Raw genomic sequence first — 23929 nt, 5'->3', positions numbered from 1 at the left:
TCCCCCCAGCAGCTGCAGGCTGAGTGATTTTACACTGCACACCTGACTTTTTCTACAAACACAGAGCAAACCCAGGACAAAGTTTTACCAACTTTAATTTCTCTTTTGGTGTGGTAATGAAAATGATCATCATCAAAGAGGATACGGGCCATTAAAAACCCAATATTCTGCTACAGTGATTGGTTTATGGCCTCATTTGGCAGCAGTTTTATTTATCAGGTGTGCAGCTTCATTGCATGTCTTATAGCCTGGCTCTTCAGGAGTTTGTTATCTGCAGGACACTGTGCTCCTGTTCCAGAATAGATGTACCTGGCACAGGAATAGTTCTGGGGCAAACATTACAGTAGACCCATTTCTCTAATCTGTTAGCCAGTTTTGGCACTCTGTCTCCACAGATTTCTGTGAAGACAGTACAAAAAAATGGAGGTTGGAGATCACACCTTGCATTGCTGATAGCTTTTGCTGAAAAAACAGTGTTTTACAAAACACTACCACAAGAAAAATAGCTTACACCAGTTTCTGATATTGCCTGCCCTTAGTTAAACCCAACTAAAGTTTTGTGGTACCACTTACGTGATTTATTATGTCACACCTTTGAAGACAGGAAGAACTAAACAGTAATGCTTGGAAATTGCCCTGCTATCTCTTTCACAATACAGCAAAAGCTCACACAGATGAAAGCTGTAAACATATTCCAACTCACATTTATTCACGTTACTGCTTTCACATTGACGTGGTGCAAGATACTGCTCATTTCAGATGGGGCCACAGACACGCCCCAGTAAACTCTTGGTATCTTTTAGACCATGAATTAATACTGTACTCAGAACATTAATAAATACTTGAAAAGTCTGTAAATGACCTACATTGAACTCCTTTGTAAAAGTAGTTACCTTATTTAAATGAATTTATTTCTATGTCAAAAACACATTACACCATGAAGAGATGGATGCAACTGTTCTGACAAATTGTGTGCACCTGATACGGTCCTTATCACTGCTGTAAGTCTGCATATGTTTGGGATTGAGCAGGAAGCAATGAACATTCTGCAGAGCCAAAAAAGATTTGATCTTAAGGTGCTCATTTTGCTCTCACTGAAAGCACATCAGCACTGCCCAGGGAGATCCTATGGGCTGGTGCTCAATGATCTGATGCTCTGGCGATGCCTCAGTCCAGGCTGAAATGCTGGACCCTTCAACCTCAGCCCAAGATGAAATGTTGGACGCCTCAAGCTCCTCTGACTGTCTGAGCACACTGTTACATGTGTGTGTGCACACATGCTCTGCTCACCATCCCCTGGAGCAAAGCCCAGCAGCCACGCTCAGCAGCTGATGTCCCCGACTGTGCCCTTCAGACACAGCCTTCGTGGCAGAGGTGGTTGCCATTGATGAGGCTGAAGGTGGCCAGGGAGTGGTTGGTGCTCTTGAGGGAGGTCATTCTGGTGGTGCTCCTGGCCATGCTGTGGGAGCGGATGAGCAGGCGAGCTCGGCAGCACAGCAGCTGGTTGTTGAACTGCTTCCGAAAGCTCTTGCTGAGCAAGTAGAGGGCGAAGGGGTTGACACAAGAGTTGGTGAAGGCCAGGATGCGGGCGCAGATGCTGGCCACGAAATGCAGCACGGACGTGTCCACCTCGGAGTAGTGGTAGGAGCGGTACAGGTAGATGATGTGAGTGGGCAGCCAGCAGAAGGCAAAGAGGCACACGAACACCAGCACGGTCCTGGCCAGGCGCTTACGGGACTCAATCTGCACCGAGAGAAACACACATTAGCTGCTGCTCCGGCTCACACCAGGGGATGGATATTTTCCCCTGAGCTGCAGCTTTCCAGCTAACATATGGCAGGTGGAATGCCCTGAGCAGGGAAATCTGGACTGCAGGTGAACAGTCAAGGATTGTCCTCATCTCTCCTCAACCCCCTTCCCTAATAAACAAATAACTCTGAACATTTATTATATAAGAAGTAGTCTTTTCTTTCCTTTTAAGAGATTAAATTCCAATGGCTTGTCACTTTGCAGAATCCCAGCTTCAGCAACAAAAGTGTGGACTATCTGCATTAGTTATCCACATATAATATATACAATCATATGTAATTTTAATAAATTACCTTATTATTATTACTATTATTATAATTAATTATCATATAGGAGTCTGGAATATTTCACAGAGCTCACAGCAGGACATTCTGCCATGGGGCCATGTGGTGTATGTACACAAAAGTGCTGTCAACAGCTCACAGCCCTTTGAGACCAAGTGCAGCACTCAGAGTCTGAAGGAGATGGAGAAACAGAGAGGATATTCTGTACCTGGAGGAACAGAAAGGCAGCAGCGAGTGGACCCTTCATCTGAAAGCACTGGAGCCACCAGGAGAGAGCTACAGGTGGCCAACAGAGGGATGACCACCTCATAGAATCTGAGCTTTGTTAGGGAAAGGTGCTTTCATAAAACCAGCTAGCACGCAGCATAACCTTCATGCAGACTGGCCACACTGTTGTTTTACTTACTTCTACAGGCTTGGAGTCAACCCAAAAGTATTGCTCAACCAAGGGGAGCTGAGGTAAACCATACCTTGTCTTTTGTCCACAAGTGCTGCACATTAAGATAACAAAGCCACTGAAAAACACATCTCTCTTCCTAATGAATGCAAAAGCTGTGAAGGGGGTAGCCCAAAGTGACAGGACAGACAGAGTTGCCCAGAAAAACCTGCTAAAATGCACTGCTCCCTGGGAGAGGTGCAGCCAGAATTTGCAAGATTGGGAAATGTAACACTGCTGACCTTTTAGTGCTCCCTAATGTTACCCTAATGTGGTAATTCCACTAATGCTCCCCAGACACTCCTAGGGGATTAGCTGCATCCCACTTCTTGTATTTAAGTAGGAAGGGGATGACCTGCAACTGGTCCTGGCCTCAGCCCTGCTTGCCCTTGCTCCTACCCCAATGCAGTCACAGTGCCTGGCCAGGCTCCCAGGACACTGCCCCATCCTCACTCTGCTTCCAGGCTCCACAGGTAAATCAGAAACTGAGCATCTCACACAGGCTGATCTGTTCTCAGGACAGCTGCAAGCAGGAAGCAGGCAGGAGAGACAGAGACATGGCAAGCCCATTTTGAATTTATTTCATGCCCCTTTAATGGCACTGACTAAAAATCAGCCATTGAGCTTAGGAAGGACTGACATGCATCAGGTGATAATGTCTCCAGTGAGCAGGCTGAAAATTAAATCCTTTGAGAAGGGCTCTCCTTGGCTAAACCATATATTCTTTCAAAATGTATTCTTAATTTGATATAGGGCTATTGAGGCCACATCTGCACTATAAAGAAAGGAAGCAATGCAATAAAGAAATCGATACCAGTTATCTCAGATGGAGACATATAGCCCTTGAATGCACTGCAGGACAGAAATGATGGACAGAGGGTTCTAGACCAGCCTGGCCTTTTGCTTTCTTTAGAGCTCTCTCCCCCAAACCAAAGGGGAAAGTGCTGCTTGTCCTGCTCACTTTATTGCCACTAATCAAAACAGCCATTGAATCAGCAGAGAAATGGCCTGCAGGGCAAAAGAGTTACGCACATTCAGAAGGGGAAAAGGATGAGGATTTCAGGGATTGCACATCATTTGATGGGCAAAACCCAAGTTTTTCCAGCCTTACTGCTTCAGCATAGCACCTGAAGGCTATGTAAGATGATTGTGTTGGGTCAGCCTGAGGTGGAGGTGCCAACTGGGTGCAATTGAGTGGACAATTGCTCAGCTACCAAAGGCTTATGTCCATTTAGCTGAGGTTGAAGCACACCTCAGTTTAAAAGAAGAGGTGAGGCAAACAAGATAAATACATCAAGGTAAATAGGCTGCTTAGAAACAGGCAAGGCTTTATCCAAGGTCCTCTCTCTGACAAAGTGACTTTGTGAAGTTTTGATTTTCTCCCATATCACCCCTTGCTTCAATCTGCAAACCCTGTATCTGCTCTGCCCCTTTCCCTGCATCCTAGTCAACACCTTCCCAGGCCTTGGCAAGGGTCTCCTGCTATGCTTGCCGTGGAAACCACTCTGCCAGAGTCTCTGAACTTCCAAACAGGAGGAGACACAGGCTTTAAACAGGCTTCAACTCTTTAGCCCTGTATCATGGCTTCCTTCCTCCATTTTAATTCTTTTACCCCACCTAATCTATTAAAATCAGTGCAACAGACACGGTCTGTCACAGTATAAGTTTCCCTGTGCTCCCTCTCTCCTCCCAGATTCATAGAGAAGAATGTGGATTTTTGAAGAAAGCCAAATCTCTACCTGTTTCCTCACATGCACATTTCCTTCCACGGGGATGTTGTAAGCACTCCGGATCAAATTCTTAGCAATAAAATAATAATACACTGAAATGACAGACAAGGGAATAATATAAAATATGAGAAATGATGCCATTGAGTGAATTTTGGGATGCAGCCCATCTGAATGAGGGTAAGGAGCACAGCTGATAAAGGTTTTATTAGTCTCTTTGTCATGGAAAGGGTGCAGATCTGAAAATACTGCTTCAGGGATGGCAAGCAACATGGATACAATCCAGATTATAGCAGCTCTCACACAAATCTTCATCAGTGCATGGGATGCTTGGATCTCCATTGGCCTTACTATAGCTTTATACCTAAAAAAAACAAACAAAAAAAAGAAAATAGTTTATTGACCTCAACATTCAAGCATAGTATTCCTCCTTTTCCCTTCCATTCAGAAATAAAACCACAAACAAAATCATTCTTTACTCAAGACTGGATTTTTTTTTCTGGAGTTTTCAATTTCAATATTTTCAATAGATTTCTCAATTTAAACCAGAGCCACCTGTCATCAGTTCATTCAGTTTCATGTGTATCGATCATGAGTTCATTTAATTTGTAATTGACCTGACAAAGCCCAGGGCTCCCTGACATTAACATGTTAATTAGTATTAATGACATTATGTGTCCAAATAGCATTAAGACAGGAAGTGCAATCATAGACTCCTTTCAAAAGTGTACAGCAGCTTACACCCCTTCACAGAACAGTGTTGAAGGAAACTGGGCTGAGATTTTGCCACACTTTTCAAGCTGTGAGAATAGTGGACTCCTGCAAATTTTATTTTTCTCCAGCTAAAAACAGTATGTTGCCTGCTTAACTGCTGTTTGGTGGTGGTGCTGGCAAGAGTTTTCCCTAACTCAATGCATTCAGGTTAAGTAGCTAGAACTGCTATTCACAGCCTGTGACTCCCACCTGCCACAGCCTGCATCATCTCAAAGCTCAGCATTTGAAAGAGCAGTCCATAAGTTCTGCACCCTTTTACCTGGGTAATTGCTTTGTTTGCAGGGTAAGCATGCATTCAACTTCTGATTGTCTGCAGTGTCCTGCTCAGCACACCAAGCTTTCCCTCCGTGTAGGTATATGTGTTTCTACATCTCTGTACGTATTTTAAATACATACACATATTTATATGCATGTATATTTATACATGGTTACACACTTATTTTTATGAGGACTGTATCTAGACATTTTGTCATTTGCAGGTATTTCTTCATACAGATGTCTTGTGTAGAGGACTTTTCCTTTCATGGACTACAAACACTGGTCTCAGTAGTTTGCTGTTTAGCCACTTATTTTCCAAGCTCTCCAACTGTCCTTTTTTTTCCAGCTGCAATGGCCAGACACAGTATTTTTAAGGCTTGCTTAGCATCTCTTTAACTTGCACTTCGGAAACTGGGGATTAAGTGGTGTCAGACCACAAAGCACAATCTTCCAGCACCAGATCATAAACTCAGGCGAAGAACGTCACAGCTCCTAAACAAATATGATGCTCTGCCTATTGCAGTCATAAAACAGAAGTGCTAGGCAGATTACTAAAGGAGTGCTATTGAAATAGCTCCATTTATAGTCTCATTGACCAGATATAGATTATTGACAGAAACATGAGCTCACTGAAAGTCTTCAGTAAACCTTAAAGAAGAGAAATGCAAAAGGAAATGAATAATATATCAAGGTATTAGCATATTTGGTTCATTTAAAGGTTTTTCTGCAGATGTTCACTGTATACTTGTCAACATGACATGCTATCGTGATTATTTCAGGGATTGTCTTCCAAAATATAGACAGCTGAGAGAACATTTTTCAGTATTATGTTCCAAAACCATGGATAAGTTAAAGAATATAGAGAAACTGTTTAATTTTTATTAACTAACAGAGTAGGGAGAGCCAAAAAATTACTCCAATTCAAGATAGTGGCACATTTTAATCAGAGATGGCATTTTAAAACAATTCAGTTTGAACAGAACATCATTAGAAATGTCTAGGAATGATGGGACTGACTACTAGGCATTTAGTGCATTTTTAAACCTCCTAAAGCAGATGTAAGAGGAGATGTTAGAGAGGTTTTGCTTGCAAGGGGTTCAGTGTAGACCCAAAGGATAGGAGTTAAAGAACAGAAAGATAAGACAGAAGAAACAAAGCTAGAAAACAGATTTGGAAAATATAAATTCTCAGGTGAAAAAACACAGGTAGATATTTTCTTATTAGCCTGACAATCAAATAAAATTATTTTGCTGATGATCTGCATGACTTCCTTGCCGGTGGGTTAATTAAAGCAGAAGTCTCTAGTATCTCTGTTAGTCTCTGGGTATTGATGTGTGTGTGATCAGTACTGATCTGGTAGGAATCCCCAGTTCCAGTCAGCCTTGCTGATGTGCCAGTGGGTCTCTCCAGCTGCCCCAGCAGCTCCACTCTGCACAGCAGCTGCAGGGGCTGCTCCTGGTGAGGACACAGCAGGTGCTAGGCATGAGGAACTGGCCCCCCAGGCTGAGACACCACTGGATTTTCCTGTTTTTTGTGTTCAGGGTGTGAAAAAGCTGCACCTCCCAGTTGGCATCTGAGTGGGGCTCAGAAATGCCTTCACTCCTTTATATTTCCATACCATTTTCCTGGCAGGGTCAAGCCTGGGGTTTATAATTTATTTGACATTTCTTCAGAACTTCATCAAGGTAGACTGGATTTGAGTAGCAGCTTGTTCTGCTTTTCAGCAGGTGTATTTCTAGTTTGTATGTCAAATAATATTTCAAGATTTTCACAGCTTTGTCCTCTGCAATTTGTTTTTCAATGAGTTAGCCTGAGGCACGTAACTTTCCCATATTTAACATCCAGCATGTGAGTATTTCAATCCACTTTGAATGGGACATTGATGAATGTACCTATACACCTTAGAGGAGCCATGAACCTCATGGAACTGAGCTTTCATGCAAAGGTCTTATTATGGCACTATTTTTAGCCCAGGTTGTAACATGGGCTCTGAGATTATGTGTCCCTTTGGATGCTCAACTCTCTGCAGTACATCTAGACATGGCTTTGGACTGATCACATCTACTGCTTGCACATTCAGTCTCTAATTATTGAATTATGATTTGAGATATATATATTCTTTTCAGCTAAACTGCTTTCCCTATCAGCTTTTCAAGAAATTTTTAAAAAAATTTTAAGAAACAGAGGTACAATTCATGCACTGCAACAAAGCCCAAGGCTTCAACATATGCCTTCTGAAGATTCAGCTGAATAAAACATATAGGCCAAACAGCCCACATGAAAATGACTGGGTTGCTAATCTGGTTGGAAATATGAAAGAGATGCTGACCTTCACTACTGCTCAGTCTTTGAATTTCTCTGTTCCCACTTGTGAAGCAGCAACCTGCTGTGTCCCTACAGCTGCCAATGACCTCCCAGCCAGGATGGATGCCAGTCAGCTCCTTGTCTCACAGTCTCACTGAAAGAAGCCCTAAAAAGGAATTACTCATGGGATTATTCTAAGTGTGCTTAATATAAATGCAATTCATGGGGCACTGTGAGGATTCCCTGCTAAGGAAATCCCCACACCAGCCACTGTGACTCTGGTGTTGTCCCTGTTCTCCAGGTCAGTATCCAAGCCTCCAAGAGAAAGCTGGTGATTTAACCCAGAACACCTGACCACTTCTTAACCTCATCCCAAAAATTCATTGTGGATTGATAGGAGCCCACAGAGCATGTGCATCTCCACCGAATCCTTGAAAATGCCTTTTGCACATCCCTTAGGATCTCTATCATGCTCACTGAGTAATTGTTTCTCACAACTGAAACTACTGAAACAGCCATAAACCACGAAAATGTGGCACACCCAAGGTCTTTGTGTGGTAAATACTTTTCCCACTGAGGTTACTGTGCCAGGGAAACAGGGAAATGTGTCATTGTCCCTGTGCAATAATAATGCAACTAATGATAGTATCACCTAATGCGCTCTAAAGCTTGGAGTATGCAAACATTGGTTAATATCATCCACTTAGCCCCAAAGCTGCAGCTTCAAATATAAACACAGGAGTAGCTGTACCATGAAAAAGACAGTTACAGATACACTGTCCAAAGCCCCAAAATACAGCCCCAAATGGATGCTAATGTTTCCTAGGTGTAGTTTCTCTATTGGTACAAAAATATTTTATCCATCTTTGTGCTCCTCAGCTGAGGCAAGAAAATACACACCACTTGAAGCATAAACATGGCCTTCAAAGCCATACTGCCTATACATTTCTAAGCATAGAAGAGTTGCAATTTTGGTCTCTGGGGAAGAAAGGACCTTACCCACAAAGGCTGCAGCCTCAGTGCTTCCTTCACAGCTTTTACCTGTCACCTTCATCTACTTATGCCTGCTACAACAGCCACAAAAATTAAATGAAAACAACTAAAGAATGGGAGGAAAATCAGATGCTTTCCCTGGGATTTTAAACTAATTTAGCTTCATTATATCTAAGTCTTTGGTTTTGGTTTTTTGGGGTTTTTCTGGGGGGAAGTAACTTTATGCAGTGTGGAGAAGCTGGTGCTACAGGCAGTCTCAGCTTGCTCTCCTCTTCTATAAATGCTTTGTATTAATGCCTTCTTCCCTTCCCTTAGGTTAGCAAGGAAAGCTAATGTAGATGACCCAGGAGTGTAGGGAGAGAAAATGGCTGAAAAAGGCTCTGCCACAGAGCACTTCCCTTTTCTATCTCAGTCCTTCCAAGCACGTCCATCTTTCTACAGATTAACACTTGCAAGAAATACAAGAGGGAAAAAAGGCCTGCTCATCTGTCCTCCACAAGAAAGGGACACCCCAAAAATGAATTTGCAGAAGTATTTAAATGTCAAGAAAGGTTTCCTCCAAGTAGTATCATCTGTTACTATGCCCAACACCATTTACATTAAAAAATCCTGTGCCCCACTTCTGAATTTGTATAATGTTTTAAAACCCAAGTGTGTAAAAACCTGTTCCAACAAGAAACATGTTCAGAAGCCTTGCCCACTCCTGCTTCATTACTGGTCCCACTGTTTAGACTGCATCAGGCTGATAGGAGGATGTACATATTGCCACTTTCTTTCTCTCTGAAGTGAGAAATCCACTTACAAAATTTTCAATCTGTTTAAACTGTGCTCTATTTTGAGATGCTGAGCTAATTAGAAACTCAAATTTAAATAAAACAGCAGGGATTGGCTGGAATGGACTGATGTCTTGTAGAAACAGTCACGTAACTTGCTGAGAAGTGGAAACACTGAGCTCCTCTCAGTTCTAGAAAATGATTGCCTGAAATTGCCACGACTTCCTGTGGTAATGATGGAAGAACTGCCTCTCAGTCGGCATGTCTCTCATACTTCTGTTCCCACTTGTAACTGATACAGTGAGAAAAGTGCAATTTGCAGTCCCTCTGATCCCCAATCATCTGTTCCCATTTGTAAGGTTAATGGCACATTGGTCTGGTCCTTGCCTCAGAACAGACCGAACAAAAATCCTTTCATTAAGATTTTGCAATTATGTTCTGTGAGCATCACATTATTGTTTTGCCCACATAATATGAAGGATTGGCTCAATTACCATGCAAAAAAAAAAGCCTCAGGCAACAGAAAAAAAATTGATGCTATGGAAAAACTACATAAATGAAGAAGAGGGTGTGAAGCTCCACCTGGAAAGCATGGAAACAGTCTTACTAAATATACCAAGAAATTTATGACAAATGCAATGCCAAAAACTTTCTTGATTGTTTCTACCATGGATGTTATGAATATTTATAGCTCTGAAGACAATTCAGTAAATCCACAAAATTGCTAGACTGTCTAACCCATCAACACACTCCGACAACCTATTCTGGGTCTATCTGCTTTCTGCATACTTAGTTAAGATTATCATTATTATGCATGATTCTTGAGTGAACATCTGTTATTAAAATCTTTAGTAAATTGCATATGGGCACAAAGACATCTCTAATGGGAAAATCTTAAATACATTGGCAGGTACTGCCTACTTTGTCTTTTTATTAATTTAACATTTAAATATAAAGGAGGCATTGACAGAAGTGGCACAGTTCTTACTTCTAAACCATATGTTAAAAATTCAATCTATATACCTGCATACTGCTACATTATCCTGGAATATGGACAAATAAGAATCTCAGTCTAGGAATGCCTAAATGCAGAATTGAGACAGAGTGTTTTAGAGACCACTGAACTGTACTACATACTGGGGAAGGAGAGCTTAAACACTAATAATTTGATAGTAAATGTGTTATTCCTAATCATAACCACCCACAGCCTAAAATATTTCAGAAATTAGCTATACATATGAAAAACAATGGATTAAAAGGTTACTGCAGGAAATAGTGTGAGTCTCATGGATATCATAAAAACTCCCTTTATACCTAGGGTAGTTATTCCCAGAAGGTGACCTTCAGCCTCATGCCAAGGGAAAGATTTCAGTGGGACCAGCTCCATGGCTGCTTGTGAAGAGATGTGAGAGCTGCTGGGCTGGGACCCATTCATTGACAGAACCACAGAACATGCTGAGTTGGAAGGGACTCACAAGGATCACTGAGTCCAGCTCCTGATCCTACACAGGACATCCCTAAGAGTCAGACCTTGTGCCTGAGGGCATTGTTCAAATACCTCTGCAGCTCTGTCAGGCTCAGTGCTGTGACCACTTCCCTGGGGAGCCTGTTCCAGTGCCCACCCACCCTCTGGGTGGAGAACCTTTTCCTGATATCCAGCCTAAACCTCTCCTGACACAGCTTCAGGCTATCCCTTGGATCCTGTCACCAGTCCCCACAGTGAGGACATCAGTGCCTGCCCCTCCTCTTCCTACCTCTAAGAAGTTTTAAATGCAGTGGGTCTTCTCCAGGCTGAACAGACCAAATGACCTCAGCTACCCCTCACATGGCTTCACCTCCAGACCCTTCACCATCTTTGTTGGCCTCCTTTGGATGCTCTGTAATAGTTTAATATCTTTCTTACACTGTACTGCCCAAAACTGCCCCCAGCACTCAAGGTGAGGCAGAGTACAGCAGGACAATCCCCTCCCTTGCCTGGCTGGCCATGCTGTGCCTGATGCTCCCCTGGACACAATTTGGAAACATCCTTTAATTTCAAAACCAGTGAGATCCTACACAGCTCTCCAGCACCAGCACACACTCCTATGTGCTGAGTGCCTGGGAACAGCCAGGGGCTGTGCCTGCTCGTGCACAGAACACAAGCAGGTGTTGGGGTTGCCTTGTGGTGAGCATCTGGAAAACTGGTGCTGACATTGGGGCCACCAGGCATGAGAAGGAGCAAGCCCCAGGGATGCTTTCCACCCAAGGCTTTACTGCCTCAGCCCAAGTCTCCAGGGATGTCAGCAGCCTGGGAGTGGGACATAAAGACAGAATCACTGAGTGATCTAAGCAGGTGGCATAACTGCTGGATATCCCACAGAGCCAGTTAAAGAAATTCATTAGAGTTTCTAAAAATGGCACTTTCCCAACAGAAAAAGTCCTGCCAGTGATGTAAAATAAATCAATATTGTACCTTGTTTTGACAGAGAAAGAAGACCTCATCATTGACCTAAAAATTAGCACTTCCATAAGGTATAGCAGCTGCTGTGTGCTTATTTTAATTTTGTGGAAATACAATAAAACCCTATATATATTTAGAACCAAGGCCAGGTTGGATGAGGCTTTGGGCATCCTGGTCTACTAGAAGGTGTTCCTGCCCATTTTTGGGGACTGGAATTAGATGACCATTAAGGTGTCTTTAAACCCAAACCATTCTATGATTCTGTTAACTTTAGAGAAGCAGATTTCCTAAAGTTAAAAGCATCTTTCAAATCAACTGACTGAAAAAAAAAATCTAAAGGTGCATCACTGACTATACATTAGTTGCTGACTTCCTACCTGCTTCCTGTGTTCTCCCTCCTTGCCATGAAAAAAAAAAAAAGCTGCCCTGTATAACAGAAAAGGAGGAGTCATGCTAAAACCTCAAAGAAGTAATTACAAAAATCAATATGCAACAGATGGGAAAAAAAGCAAAAGTAAATGACAGCAAGTATCGGAGTTTTAAAATGTTAGTGACTGATAAGGGAAGCTGAAGGAGCCAACAAATTATCAAAGGTCACTCTGTAACAGACACATGTGCATTTTTAAATACATCAGGAATAAAAAAAATCAGTAAGTTGAGCATACACATAAATAGTGAAGATATGAACAATAATGAGACCAAGTGAAAAGCAATATCCTGATAGTTGTCTTCAGGACCAAAGGAGCAGGAGATGCATGGGGTTCTATACTGTGTGTGCAGTACTGGAGATGTAGCACAAAACTTGTGAGGTGTATTAAAGAAGATGTGAGTCAAAATCTGCTAACACAAACTAATTTAACAGCAACATGCCTAATAATTTACACCTAGGAGTACTAAAGGAAGCAGCTGAGGAACAACTGGTGTAAATTTTTTTTTTTTTTAAATCCTGAAAAAGTGGTGAATTTCCTCAGAAGTGGAGAACTGCTTCAAATATGTGATGTGCAGAAAAGCTGGATGGTGTGACCAAGAAAATTGCAAATCTCTGTGCTGCCCAAGGCCAGTTGTAGAGGGACTAAGAGACAGGTTAATCCTACTAACAGGTGATAATTAATATGTCTGTCTTGTTTAACACACAGCAGATGTCAGGGGTTTTTTGTCTTGTCACAACATGATAGGGGATGAAAATAGGATGTGGGCCATGCTGGTGTACAGAGGAGCTGCAGCTTTTGTGGGCATGTTGGCACAGGTGACCATGCATGTAGATATGTACATATGTGAACCAGGGTACATGTTGTCCTCCCTCTCCTATCCATGCAATTCCTGTCCCACTCCCACAGGAAAGGGTTAAAATTTTAGGTCTGGGAAAGGGGGATTCCAGGTGGGGACCCTGGGCCCCATGCTTCCCTAGCAGGGCATCAAGTGTGGTGGTAAAAAGCAGTGTGTGGAACTGTTCATAGCCTGGGTCCTGGGAACTTTCTCTAGCTGCAGTGCTATTTATTGTGTGTATCACCTGCCTTGAGCAGGCTATAAAACCTTCACTGGAAAAGTTTGCAGATGACACAGTGGCTAACCAGACTGAGAATGTTGTAGAGTCATTGGGGTAAATGGCCATAGTCTAAAATAAACCATTTGAACTCAGTTATGTGTAAAATAGTAAACACAGCAGCCAAGTGAGCAGGAGATGCAAAAAAAAAATAGTGCTCTGTTAAGGAAAGAAGAGACAAAAGAAGACATTAGAGTAACTCTTCTGCATGTGACAAAATGAAATATCTTGTGGGATTCTCATCATGTTGTGGCTTTAGTGTAATTCAATATAAAGCTAAGCCAGTTATATGATGCTTAAGTTCTTTCTGTGGTTTCAGTAAACATAGGTGCCATAAGAGATCATCACCATTGTATGAGCCCTAGCATCATGTAGGGGCTGGACAATCTATTTCTGTCCTTGACTGCTCTAATCACAGAGCCATAGAATAGCTTTGGTAGGTGGGGATCTTTAAAAGATCAACAAGCCCAACCCCCCCATAATGAGCAAGGACATCTTCAAATACATCAGGCTGCTCAAAGACCCATCCAAGCTGGTCTTGAGCACTTTGAGAGGTGAGGTATCCACCACTTCTCTGGACAAGCTCCCTCCAGTGTCTCACAACCCTCATCATAAAAAATTTCCTCCTTATGCCCAACTTAAATCTGCTGTCTTTCCGTTTAAACCACTGCCCCTTGTCCATTACAGTCCTTGGTAAAAAATCCCTCTCAGTCTTTCTTATAAACCCCTTTAAGTATTGAAAGGCTGCAATAAGGTGTCCCCAGAATGTTTTCTTCACCAGGGTGAACAGCCTCAACCCTCTCAGCCTTTCAGGTTTGCTGTGAGTCAGGTTATTTTGCAGTGGCTAGAGGTCAGACAAATTTCAATTTGAAACATGACATAAGTTCTAAGCAGAGAGAGTAGCAGAGTGCCAGACACACAAGAGGTGGTAGAGAGATATATGTGCCTTTAGTCTGAATAATCAGAAAGTAGCCTCATGTGACTGGAAAGATTTTTTTAAAATCCAAATCCTATGAGACATTCAGTAGCCTCTGTGCACAGGTGTGGGCAAGAAATACTGCTGAGTTGATGGCTAGTGCAGTATCTCCTAGTCCTGTATCCACATCTCTGGTTCTGCCAGGTCATTTGAACATTCATGTCTCAATCTCATGCTTCAGGGTTGCCTGAAGGTGTGAAGAAACATTTTTTTCTCTCAGGGTGTCATGGTACTGTTTTCTGTCCTACCTTCCTAGAAAACTGCAGAGACTGAATGTGGACAGAGGGCAAGTGAGGACAGGATGGCAGAGCTCTGACAATGCTTCTTCCTTTGATTTCCCACAGTTTTCTGCAGCCCAATTAAACTGATCACTAGCCTGGCATCAGGAGGGGAGTTTCTGTCAGGCATCTCCAGCTTTCTGCTTTTCTCTGTAGCAGAGCACTTGGCTTGCTGCTGGGATGCCTTCAGGTGCCTCAGCACTGTGAGAAGCCCATGGACTGTCCCTGTTTTCTGCCCCATGGCACAGGGATTTTGAAAGCCCTTGCTCTGCCTGAGATCCTACACAGCAGACACTGTGGGTGGCTGCAGAGCCTGCTATGGGCAAAACATCATGGCCCATGATGTCCTTGATTGTATGGGGTGAGGTGGGTACCTGGGGTCAAACTGCTGAAGAACAAGGTGAGCAGACTCCATAGGGACAGCGGTGAACTCACTTTCCAAAATAAAGGAAAACAGGTTATTGCAAGGGTTGTCTCTGAGCAAAGCAATTACGGGATGCTTCACAGTGTGGTTTTGCCTGCTGCTACATTTTCAGCTCAGCTACCTCCTTCCCTTCTCAGCCAGGCTGTTGTCCAAATCTGAAAATCAAATAGTAAGGCGTGAACTGATGGGTCCACCCAGAGCTCATCTCCCTGCAGTGACAGTAAAATCCCAACCCACTGCTGGGACACACAGCTGGCAAATTCTCTGCAGCAGGTTACTCTCCTTAATAACAGTGTGTACAGCACCTCATACTATGAGACCATGACAACTGATTGAGGGTTTTAGGTTTTACTGAAATGCAAACAATAGGTAATCTGACTTTTCTTCCTTTTGATTGCTTAAATATTGACAGTCTCCAGCACATTAGCACTGACTCTAAACTCAGATTTCCGTCCCACTGCTATTAATGGGAGCTCTAATCTTCCTGGTTATAGATGTGCATCTATTGTGTTTTAGCCATCTGCTCTGGTTAATCAAGACATTCAGAAAGTTTGTGTTGTTTGATCAGTTGCTCTTGGTGCAGATGGGTTCAGGGGCCGAGGAAATGACAGCTAAAACTAAGAGTGTAAAGAGAGTTTATATTATATTGACACAGTGACCAGCAACCAGGATCTAAGACTCTTGTACATCAGCTGAAGGGGATATGTGTCTATCACCCTGCACCCATCAGCACGTGAAGGGCAGCAGCACAGACACTGTGCAAGGGTGGAGATGGGGCTGCCTGACTCACTGGGCACCAGGGAAAGGGAAGGTTTTGGGCTGGGCCCCAAAGTCCCTCCTGTTTTCTTTCCTAGCATGGAAGGATCAGTGTTTTGGCTGAGATAATGAGGTCACATCAGTGGATCCAAACTCTCCATATTGGGTTTTGTTTTGCCAACTTAGATGGACTGGGTTAGAGGCTGTTTTGGTAGTTCAGAGCGGATTTCTCTGCCACCCCCTCAAACTCTCCAGGGGCAGCACAAGTAAAATAATCCAAAATAGTGCCTTAGTTACCTGAAGGTGTTTCATGAATGCTGTGACTAGAATGCCCAAAATATATTCTTAACTGCTGTGGACTTGGCACTTTACATCTGATGGTGTTTTTAAAAAAGTGTCATTATGTAAATCAACTCAGTGGAAATATGGGTTGACTTTTCATAGCTTTTTATTAAGGTGGCATGCTTCCCTTAGTCCTCTAGTAAAGATATAAACCAGTGATTCTAAAGTAAAATAAGTGAATTGGCATGTAGATGTTACACCTCCTGTAGTATTGTAGGTAATATTAATAGTAGGGGCTGGAGACATCTAAATCACAGAAAAGATGAACACTAAACAAAGACTTTTGCATGTTTAAAAGTGTGTTCGTAGAAATTCTGGATTTGCTTCCTTGCACTGCTGTTTTTTTTTTTTTTAGGAGTGTTGTTTGAAAGTTTTATTTCTTAGATAAACAGTCCCATGAGTACAGAAGAACATCAAAAGTTGTGTTTGTGGTGCATTCCAAGGGACCCAGCAGAGCTGGGAGCCCTGCAGCATTCCTGCATCCATCCCTGCACCAAGGCACTGAGGTCAACATTTCCAAATGCATCCTCACTTCAGGTGTCCCACATGACTGCAGCCCTGCTGTCTGCAGCTGATTTTACCACCATAAGCCAGCTAATCTCCTGTCTAATGTCACTCCACATATCTCACTAGACTGTCATTCCCACCACAGGACTGCAGGCAGCTCTGGCTGGCAGGCGTGCTGCACTTTTCCAGTACTAGAATCCATATAATCCAAGGTGCTTAAAGTAAAGATGCTGCTTGTAAACTCCAATTACATTTTACACTTTCTCTGCTGTGTGCTTGTAAAAACAGCATTGCTTCAGGAAGGTTTCACTGCATGAGCACCAGGACATTTCGATCTTCTACCATGTCAGCCTAGCAGAGAGGAACTATGATCAATGCTTGACAGCCTGGCTAATTCAAATGCAAATGTATATACCCTGTCAGTCACAGGAGAAAGCCAATTAAATAAAGACTTCTCCCATGACATGGGCAATTAAATAGTTGCTTTTCCTCTTGCTGTGCAAAGATTTTCTTTAATTTCCTGTCCCTTGCTGAGACAGCCTTGGCTTTTCTGCCTGGGCTGGAAGCCCAGGTGTCACTGCTCTCACAGGTGCCTCTGTGCCCCTTATCCTTGCACTGAGGACGAGGTGAAGGAGGAGGAGGACAGAACCCAAACTCCCATTTTTTCTGGGATAAACTGCACAGTAGCTGAAGAAACCAGTGGCTTGACAGTGCAGAGCAGCAGGGCAGACAGATGTCCTTCCCCTACCAACCTCATTCAGAGTGTTTCTAAAACACACAGACATCACACACACACACGGGCTGCTTGTTTCTTCCCTCTTGTATACTCAGCACTGGCGCCTTATCACTCGTGGAAGGTGGCTGGAAGCACAGGACATGCCTTAACCCTCTCCTGACTGCTCTGAAAATTTGACACACTTGCAAGAAAACAGTTGTTCCCTGACAACTCCCACTGCTCCTGCAAATGCAGCCAGACAGATGCAAGCATTGTGCAGTCAGTGGAGTGGTCCCAGAGGAAATACATTTGCAATATTGTTAACTCTTTTCTGCCCTTTCTTACATATTTTCTGAAATAATAATGAAGTCTGACAGAAATCTCATGATTGTACACAGACCCATCCTAAGCACCCAGGAACACTCTGGCTGTCCCTTCCTGCTCAAACCTGTGCAGGCATGCTCAGCTGTGTCCATACATACACAGAACACTTGCAGGCTTGGGGGCTCCCACTGCAGGAAAAGCTGAGGTCAGCAGTTTGTCCCTCGGCTTCTCCTTGAGAAGTTTGCAAGTGAACAGTCAATCCTCTGGACAGTCCCTCATTCTGGTGGTAACACTGAGCAGCTTTAGGTGCTCTGTGCTGGAGACTGGCACTCAGCCAAGTGTTTGCTGTCACTGGCAGATGAGAGATTCCTAACACAGGGCAAAGTGGAAATGGAAAGAATAAAAGTATATCCCAGGAAGGCATATACTCTTGCACTGATGATGTGAGTGCTTAACTTACTAAAACTGGGCCCCTCGTTTTCAGAAGGTGATCCCACACAGCCTGGATGATTTGTACCATTGTTATAATGTAGCACAAGTGTCTCACACACTCTCACATACTCTATCTGCCCCTCACACCTACCCACTGCCTTTCACCTTGTGTTTCAATGGTCATATCTCTGAAAATGACCCTCTTGTATCCCACTCCAATGCTTTTCTTTACACTTCAGACTTCTGTTCCCTGGGATGTCTCTCTAGGCATCACCATGATACGTTCAGTAATGCCAGCAGTTGTTTCCATTTGCTTTTGCAATGGAAGGATGCTGAAACCAAGAGGGTTTTATGATAATTTTTTGCAGATGATGAATTATAGAAAAAAGATCTGTAGTACACTGACAAGTTTCCCTTTTCTTGGGGAGTGTCATGTAATGTTGTTCAGAGCAGGAGGTTTAGGAGGCTTTTCTCTGACATGGTGTATGGCTTAGATTAATGAGAACAGAGACATTCACATGCCTCATGTGAGCATCTCAGGTAGGATTCACAGCACTGAGCATTAATCATCTCACCACCACGCCCCTTTCTTCTGTTTCCCTTCATGCTCTGCCATGGCTGCCATCAGAAATGGGTGTCTATGAAACCACCCCACCTGCCAGGCTCAGCATCTCACCTGCAGCAGGGTGTTGGGCTTCCAGACCCTCCACAGCCCCCAGCCAGCATCACCACCCTGGTTCACATGCAACTCACATTTTGGAAGTTTTCCCTTTACATTTTAAGGTTATTTCCCTAGTGATTCTGACATGATTAATGCTGGGGTCTGGAGCTCAGGGTGACAGCTTTAAGGAAATAGACTAATGGGCTGTCAGTTGACAAAATATAGACTGCATTATTTTGTAACAAAATTAACCCAGCACTGCTGTTAATTTATCAAAATAGAAACTTCAGCAAACTTAATGGATAAGGGACACTTGTGTTTCAATGCACAGCATATTAGATTCACAGACCTAACAAAGTTACAAGTTTCATTATCTCCTTCTGCAGTGAACCACAGATGCATTAGAAGAAGGTAAAATGATCCCTTGAAAATGGAAACATTTGATCATCAGTGCAGCATGATGGTTAACGGGTTCCTGATAAAGCTGAAGTTCAGAACTTGAAGTCACCAAACCCAGAGCCTGGCACAGCTGCTGTTTTCTGTTCTGTTCTATCACTTCAGGCAGAAAGTGTTACTGATGTGCTGCTCAGTAAAAGCATTTGCAATGTTTACTTTATGTAGCATGCGATCAGATAGCAATAAATATCTCTAACATAATCTTCCTTACAATGCATTTTTCTTTTCCTTACACCTCTTAAAACAACTTACATTACAACTTTAGAAAGATGTATTTTCCTGGAGAGATACTTACTGTTTTCCCAACATTTTCTTCAGAGCTGTCAGAGGTGGTCCAGACACCACATCAAACTCAGGAGCAAAAGTGATTGTGGTCTTTCACTAGTGCTGTTTTCCTATCTCCACAGCACTTTAAAGAATATTGCTTTAAGACTTTTATCTACACATAGGTCTGTTTGTCATCTGTTTCTGGGACAGACAGTGCTATTTTTATATATCCCAACATGGAGGAGAGGACAAACATATTGACCATTCTGTCTGAAACATGGAGGAGTTATCTGCTTTTGTTGAAACTGCAAAGAGTATATTGAAATATGAGTGTGAACTACACTGAAATCTGAACATAAGTAGTCTGATGTTTTAGAGCAGCTTAGCAAGAGGCAGTGACACTCAAGGGACTACCCAAAGCAAACCTAGTTTCAATTATTTGTGAGCAAAGATACAATCCCTATGTGTTTTTTGATCACAACAAAACTGAAATAATTTTTCACTTATTACTTCTGCATCACTTCATCATAGTGACAATGTATTCCTTAATCTCTTTTGGAAGTATCCAGAAAATAAAACAGCGCATTTACTACACATTATTTTTCACTAAACATTATGGAAAATGAAGTTTCTCAACTAACAGCACAGATCAGTTTTGACTGGATAAGGGGCAAACTGTTTCACCAAGGGAAATACACTGGCTATGGCAACTGTGATTCCTGGCAAGCTCATTTGAATATTTGAAAAATATTGAATGAAATATTACCTCACATATTGTTAACTATAAGGAAGCAAGCCACTAGAAAAAAATTGATTCTCACTGCACTTTAAATTGCTGCTCCAGTGCCTTCACACTTCATGAAGTATGGATCAATTATCTCTTTGGCAAATATGAACATGCTACCTTTTAGCAGAGCTTCATTAATGGCATTTTCTGTCTCTGGTCTTTAGTTTGTTCTCCTCTTGTCTCTCTTTGAATTAATGTAGCCTATTAGCTAAATTGTACAAACATTTAGCTTAGAAAAAGTATCCTGTGTTCAGTCTGCATCCTCCTCCTGTATGCTAATATCCATCAGAAAACACCTGAGGTGATTCTTTTTCCCTCATTACATTAAAAAGAAACATTTAACCCAAAAATACAAATTTATAATTATGCATTTTATGGAGTCATAATTATGCAGGCTTCTTTTCAAGGCAACAGCAGCCAAGCTTACCTGTCAGCTGAGAGAGCAGTGAGAGTGAAGACTGACACCCCTACAGAGGTGAGCTGTATGAAGGGGATAAGTTTGCATCCAGTTCTGCCGAACAGCCACTCGTCAGCAAGGTACCTGCTGGCATCCACAGGCACACAAGTCACTAAAAGCAGCAGGTCTCCCAGGGCCAAACTGGAAATGAACAAATTAGGGACATTTCGCATGGATTTCACAGTACAGAAGACCTTAATCAAAGTGATATTGCCGATAAGGCCTATCAGAATGATGATCCCATAGATGGTGGGGATGGCGTAGAGGAACGCTGGGTAAAACCAGTCTTCCTCAAGGAGGGAGACGTTTGCACTCTGGTTGAGAGAGATGTTATAGAAAATGAAGTTATCTGTGTCTAAGTCTAGCAGAAGGCACTCTCCAGATGCCATCGTCCCACTTTGCTCTTCTTGGAAAACTGCTTTCTTCTTTGAAAGTCCTCAAATTAATTTCTTGCTTTAATTTTGCCGCTCCTCGCTGGCTTTAAACAGTCAGAAGAGTTTAAAAGTCATATTACTTTGTGAGACATCTTGTCAATAACCAAATCAAAAAGCACCTGCAGCTTTTTCCACAGTCTGCTTCCATAAGGTGAAAGAAGAACATGTTTTAGCATGGTTTGAATTGTGAAACTTGCCTTTTCCTCCTTGACTTCTCTTGCTGTTAAGTATTCCTCAGCTCTGGAAGACCAATTGTCAAATTCAAAGCCCAGCAAGTGGCAGGCATTTTCGCAACCGGGGCTCCTTAAACTCCCAGCTTCAGGTCTGCCCGGCAGCTCCGAGTCCGAAAGCACGGAGTTACAGAAAGCAAGAACTTTCGGGAGTTGCTGCCACGCCGCATTCCCAATCTCTCCCGCTCTGGGCGCCTGCCCCCGCCAGCCGGATTTAAAGCGCGGGGGGAAAGCGGGGCTCGGTTGGCAGCTCGGATCCTATAGGCAGCATGTTCGGACGTCAGTCCTTGCGCTGCTTCCCACGGGGTGCGCGGGCTGCTGGCAGCGCGTCCGGAGCGCCGGGAAAAGCCGGGAAAAGCCGGGAGCGCCGGGGAGCGTTCGGGGACCAAACGGAGAGCACAGGGAGCGCACGGGGAGCACCGGGGAGCACCGAGGAGCGCACGGGGTGCACCGAGGAGCACCGGAGAGCACCGGGGAGCACCGAGGAGCGCACGGGGAGCGCACCGGGAGCGCACGGGGAGCACCGGAGAGCACCGGGGAGCGCACCGGGAGCGCTCGGGGAGCACCGAGGAGCACCGAGGAGCGCACGGGGAACACCGAGGAGCACCGGAGAGCACCGGGGAGCGCACCGGGAGCGCTCGGGGAGCACCGAGGAGCACCGGAGAGCACCGAGGAGCGCACGGGGAGCACCGGGGAGCGCACCGGGATCGCACCGGGAGCTCCGGCCGCCTGCTGGATGCTCCGGGGAGCGCCGCGCCGCGCGGGCGGCCAGCACCGCCCTTAACTCTTTAGCTGAAAAAATACACATCTGCTCACTTAGGGCTCCCGACGTGCGTCACCGGCTCGCCACCCACCTCCTCTCTGCCAAAAAAAAAAAAAAAAACCAAACCAAAACAACAACAAAAAAACCCAAACCTCCCCCTTCAAACAAAAACCCGAAAACAAGTCTTCCCCCCCCCCCAAAAAAATAAAAACCCAAACCCCAAATATTCCCAAAACAAAAACAACCCCAAGCCACCCCCCCGAAAAAAACCACAAAACCCCTCAAATACACCAAAACCCAAAACCAAACAGCCTTACCCCAAACAAATCAACCAACCAAACAAAACCCAGCCCAGTTAATTTCACACTGCAAACGATGTGTTCAGAAAAGCCATCCCACCTTCTTCACTTAAAAGCACAACTATTTTACTTGCACTCTGGTATTCAATTGTTACAATGAAAGAGAATGATGATATAAGGCCAAATTAATCTTCCCCTCTCCTCCCTGGATGAATTAAATTAATAAAGCCAATCAGGATAAAAACCAACATTATCCTTAAGGTAGGCAAATTAATTTTAGCACTGTGAGCTTGAAGTTATACAGAGAAGCCTTAACTCTACACCCTTTTATGTTAAATTTTTAAATTTGGAGGTGACAATGCCAAGAGACAAAGTTCACCATTCTATGCAATAATTTCTATTTGTGAGGTAGCCATCATACAGGCATCCATAGATAATGAATATTGAGATGCAGCAGAAAGAAATTTGCTTGGCTTATAACAGTCTGAAAAAACTTCTTCTGAGAAATGAATTAAGATATAACTATTACTGATGCCTTAATGCTTTACAAAAGGCTATTTATGAATATATATGCGGACTGTCTGGACTGCAGAGATACACAGTTAATTTGGAAACCAGCCTGCAGAGTTAAATGAAGCTGTACTTTACACTTTCTCTCACAACTGCTCATTTTTGCATGCAAAAGAATGTTTCACCAACTGTTAGAGTTACTTGCAAGTGAGAGGGAAGGCGATTCAAAGCAGGCTTTAAAGTGTTTTCACTGGGTCCTGCATAAAAGAAGCATTTCAGGACACAATCTGGAAAATCTCCAGGGATTTGAAAGTGGTGTCCCAGGGTGGGATTCGAAGCAAGAGGTTTCTATAACTGCTTTTCTGCCTCATTCTCGTGACCTGGGTCAGTATTTTCAGCTGTTTTTCTGCTGTCCACTCTAAGTCAACAAAGGACTTATGTGTACCCTTAACTTCAAGTAGGGCTACTTACATATGTTTTTCAAGCCAAACATCCATGAAAGTGCTGTGCTGAGAGCTTGAGAGTGCAGAGGAGAAGCCAGATTTTCAAGTATTCCTTTCAGCCTGCTTTTAAGAGTAGGCTGGAGGTTACCACCGTTAAAAGCAGAGGACACAGAACAACTGTGCACATTCTGATTGGGGCACACGGGCACTTCTGTGGGTCAGGGCCAGCTCTGGGCAGGGCTCCCAGGCTGGGTGGATGCCATTTGGAGGCAATGCTGTGTTTGGCACAGCAGAACCAAAGGCACAGAGAGGAACTGTGGAGCTACTGAAGCAGCCCTGCCACACACTATGGTGGGACACCTCTCCCAGAATATCCCCTAGCACATCTGGGAGCCTGGTGATAGGGGCTGCATAACAAAGGCGTGCACACCTCCCCTCCCTCCCCCACACTTTGCTTTCTGAGCATTGGGATAAAGGGGAGAGGACATTTTTGGGAGTGGGAGCAGCCACTTGTTGTAATCCTGCTG

At 43.6% G+C, this 23929-nt stretch overlaps 1 protein-coding gene across 2 annotated transcripts; it reads right to left on the bottom strand.

The window, feature by feature from the left end:
- Positions 1-1281: 1281 nt before the first annotated feature.
- On the bottom strand, positions 1282-23574 carry GRPR (gastrin releasing peptide receptor). Of its 2 annotated transcripts, XM_079313282.1 has the most exons (4): positions 23431-23574; positions 20694-20864; positions 4269-4620; positions 1282-1743 (listed from the first exon to the last, which is right to left on the bottom strand). In XM_079313282.1, the coding sequence occupies exons 1-4, from the start codon at positions 23454-23456 to the stop codon at positions 1351-1353; spliced, it is 942 nt and encodes a 313-aa protein (XP_079169408.1). In that variant the 5' UTR covers positions 23457-23574; the 3' UTR covers positions 1282-1350. The 2 variants fall into 2 exon arrangements, with proteins under 2 accessions (XP_079169408.1, XP_079169407.1); XM_079313281.1 differs by lacking the exon at positions 23431-23574 and having other exon boundaries at positions 20694-21642.
- Positions 23575-23929: the final 355 nt, after the last annotated feature.

This window comes from Erithacus rubecula, assembly GCF_903797595.1.
Source record: "Erithacus rubecula genome assembly, chromosome: 1".
NCBI classification, from domain to species: Eukaryota; Metazoa; Chordata; class Aves; order Passeriformes; family Muscicapidae; genus Erithacus; species Erithacus rubecula.
Note: the sequence above shows the minus strand (reverse complement) of the source record. Positions and strands in the feature narration are given on the sequence as shown.

Excerpts from the sequence above, each read along its gene's own strand:
- GRPR (XM_079313281.1), bottom strand. The coding sequence starts at position 21,112 with ATGGCATCTGGAGAGTGCCTTCTGCTAGACTTAGACACAGATAACTTC. Across the intron at positions 4,621-20,693 it reads ACTGCTCTCTCAGCTGACAG|GTATAAAGCTATAGTAAGGC; the intron begins GTAAGCTTGGCT and ends TGTTTTTTTTAG. Across the intron at positions 1,744-4,268 it reads ATGTGCATGTGAGGAAACAG|ATTGAGTCCCGTAAGCGCCT; the intron begins GTAGAGATTTGG and ends CTCTCGGTGCAG.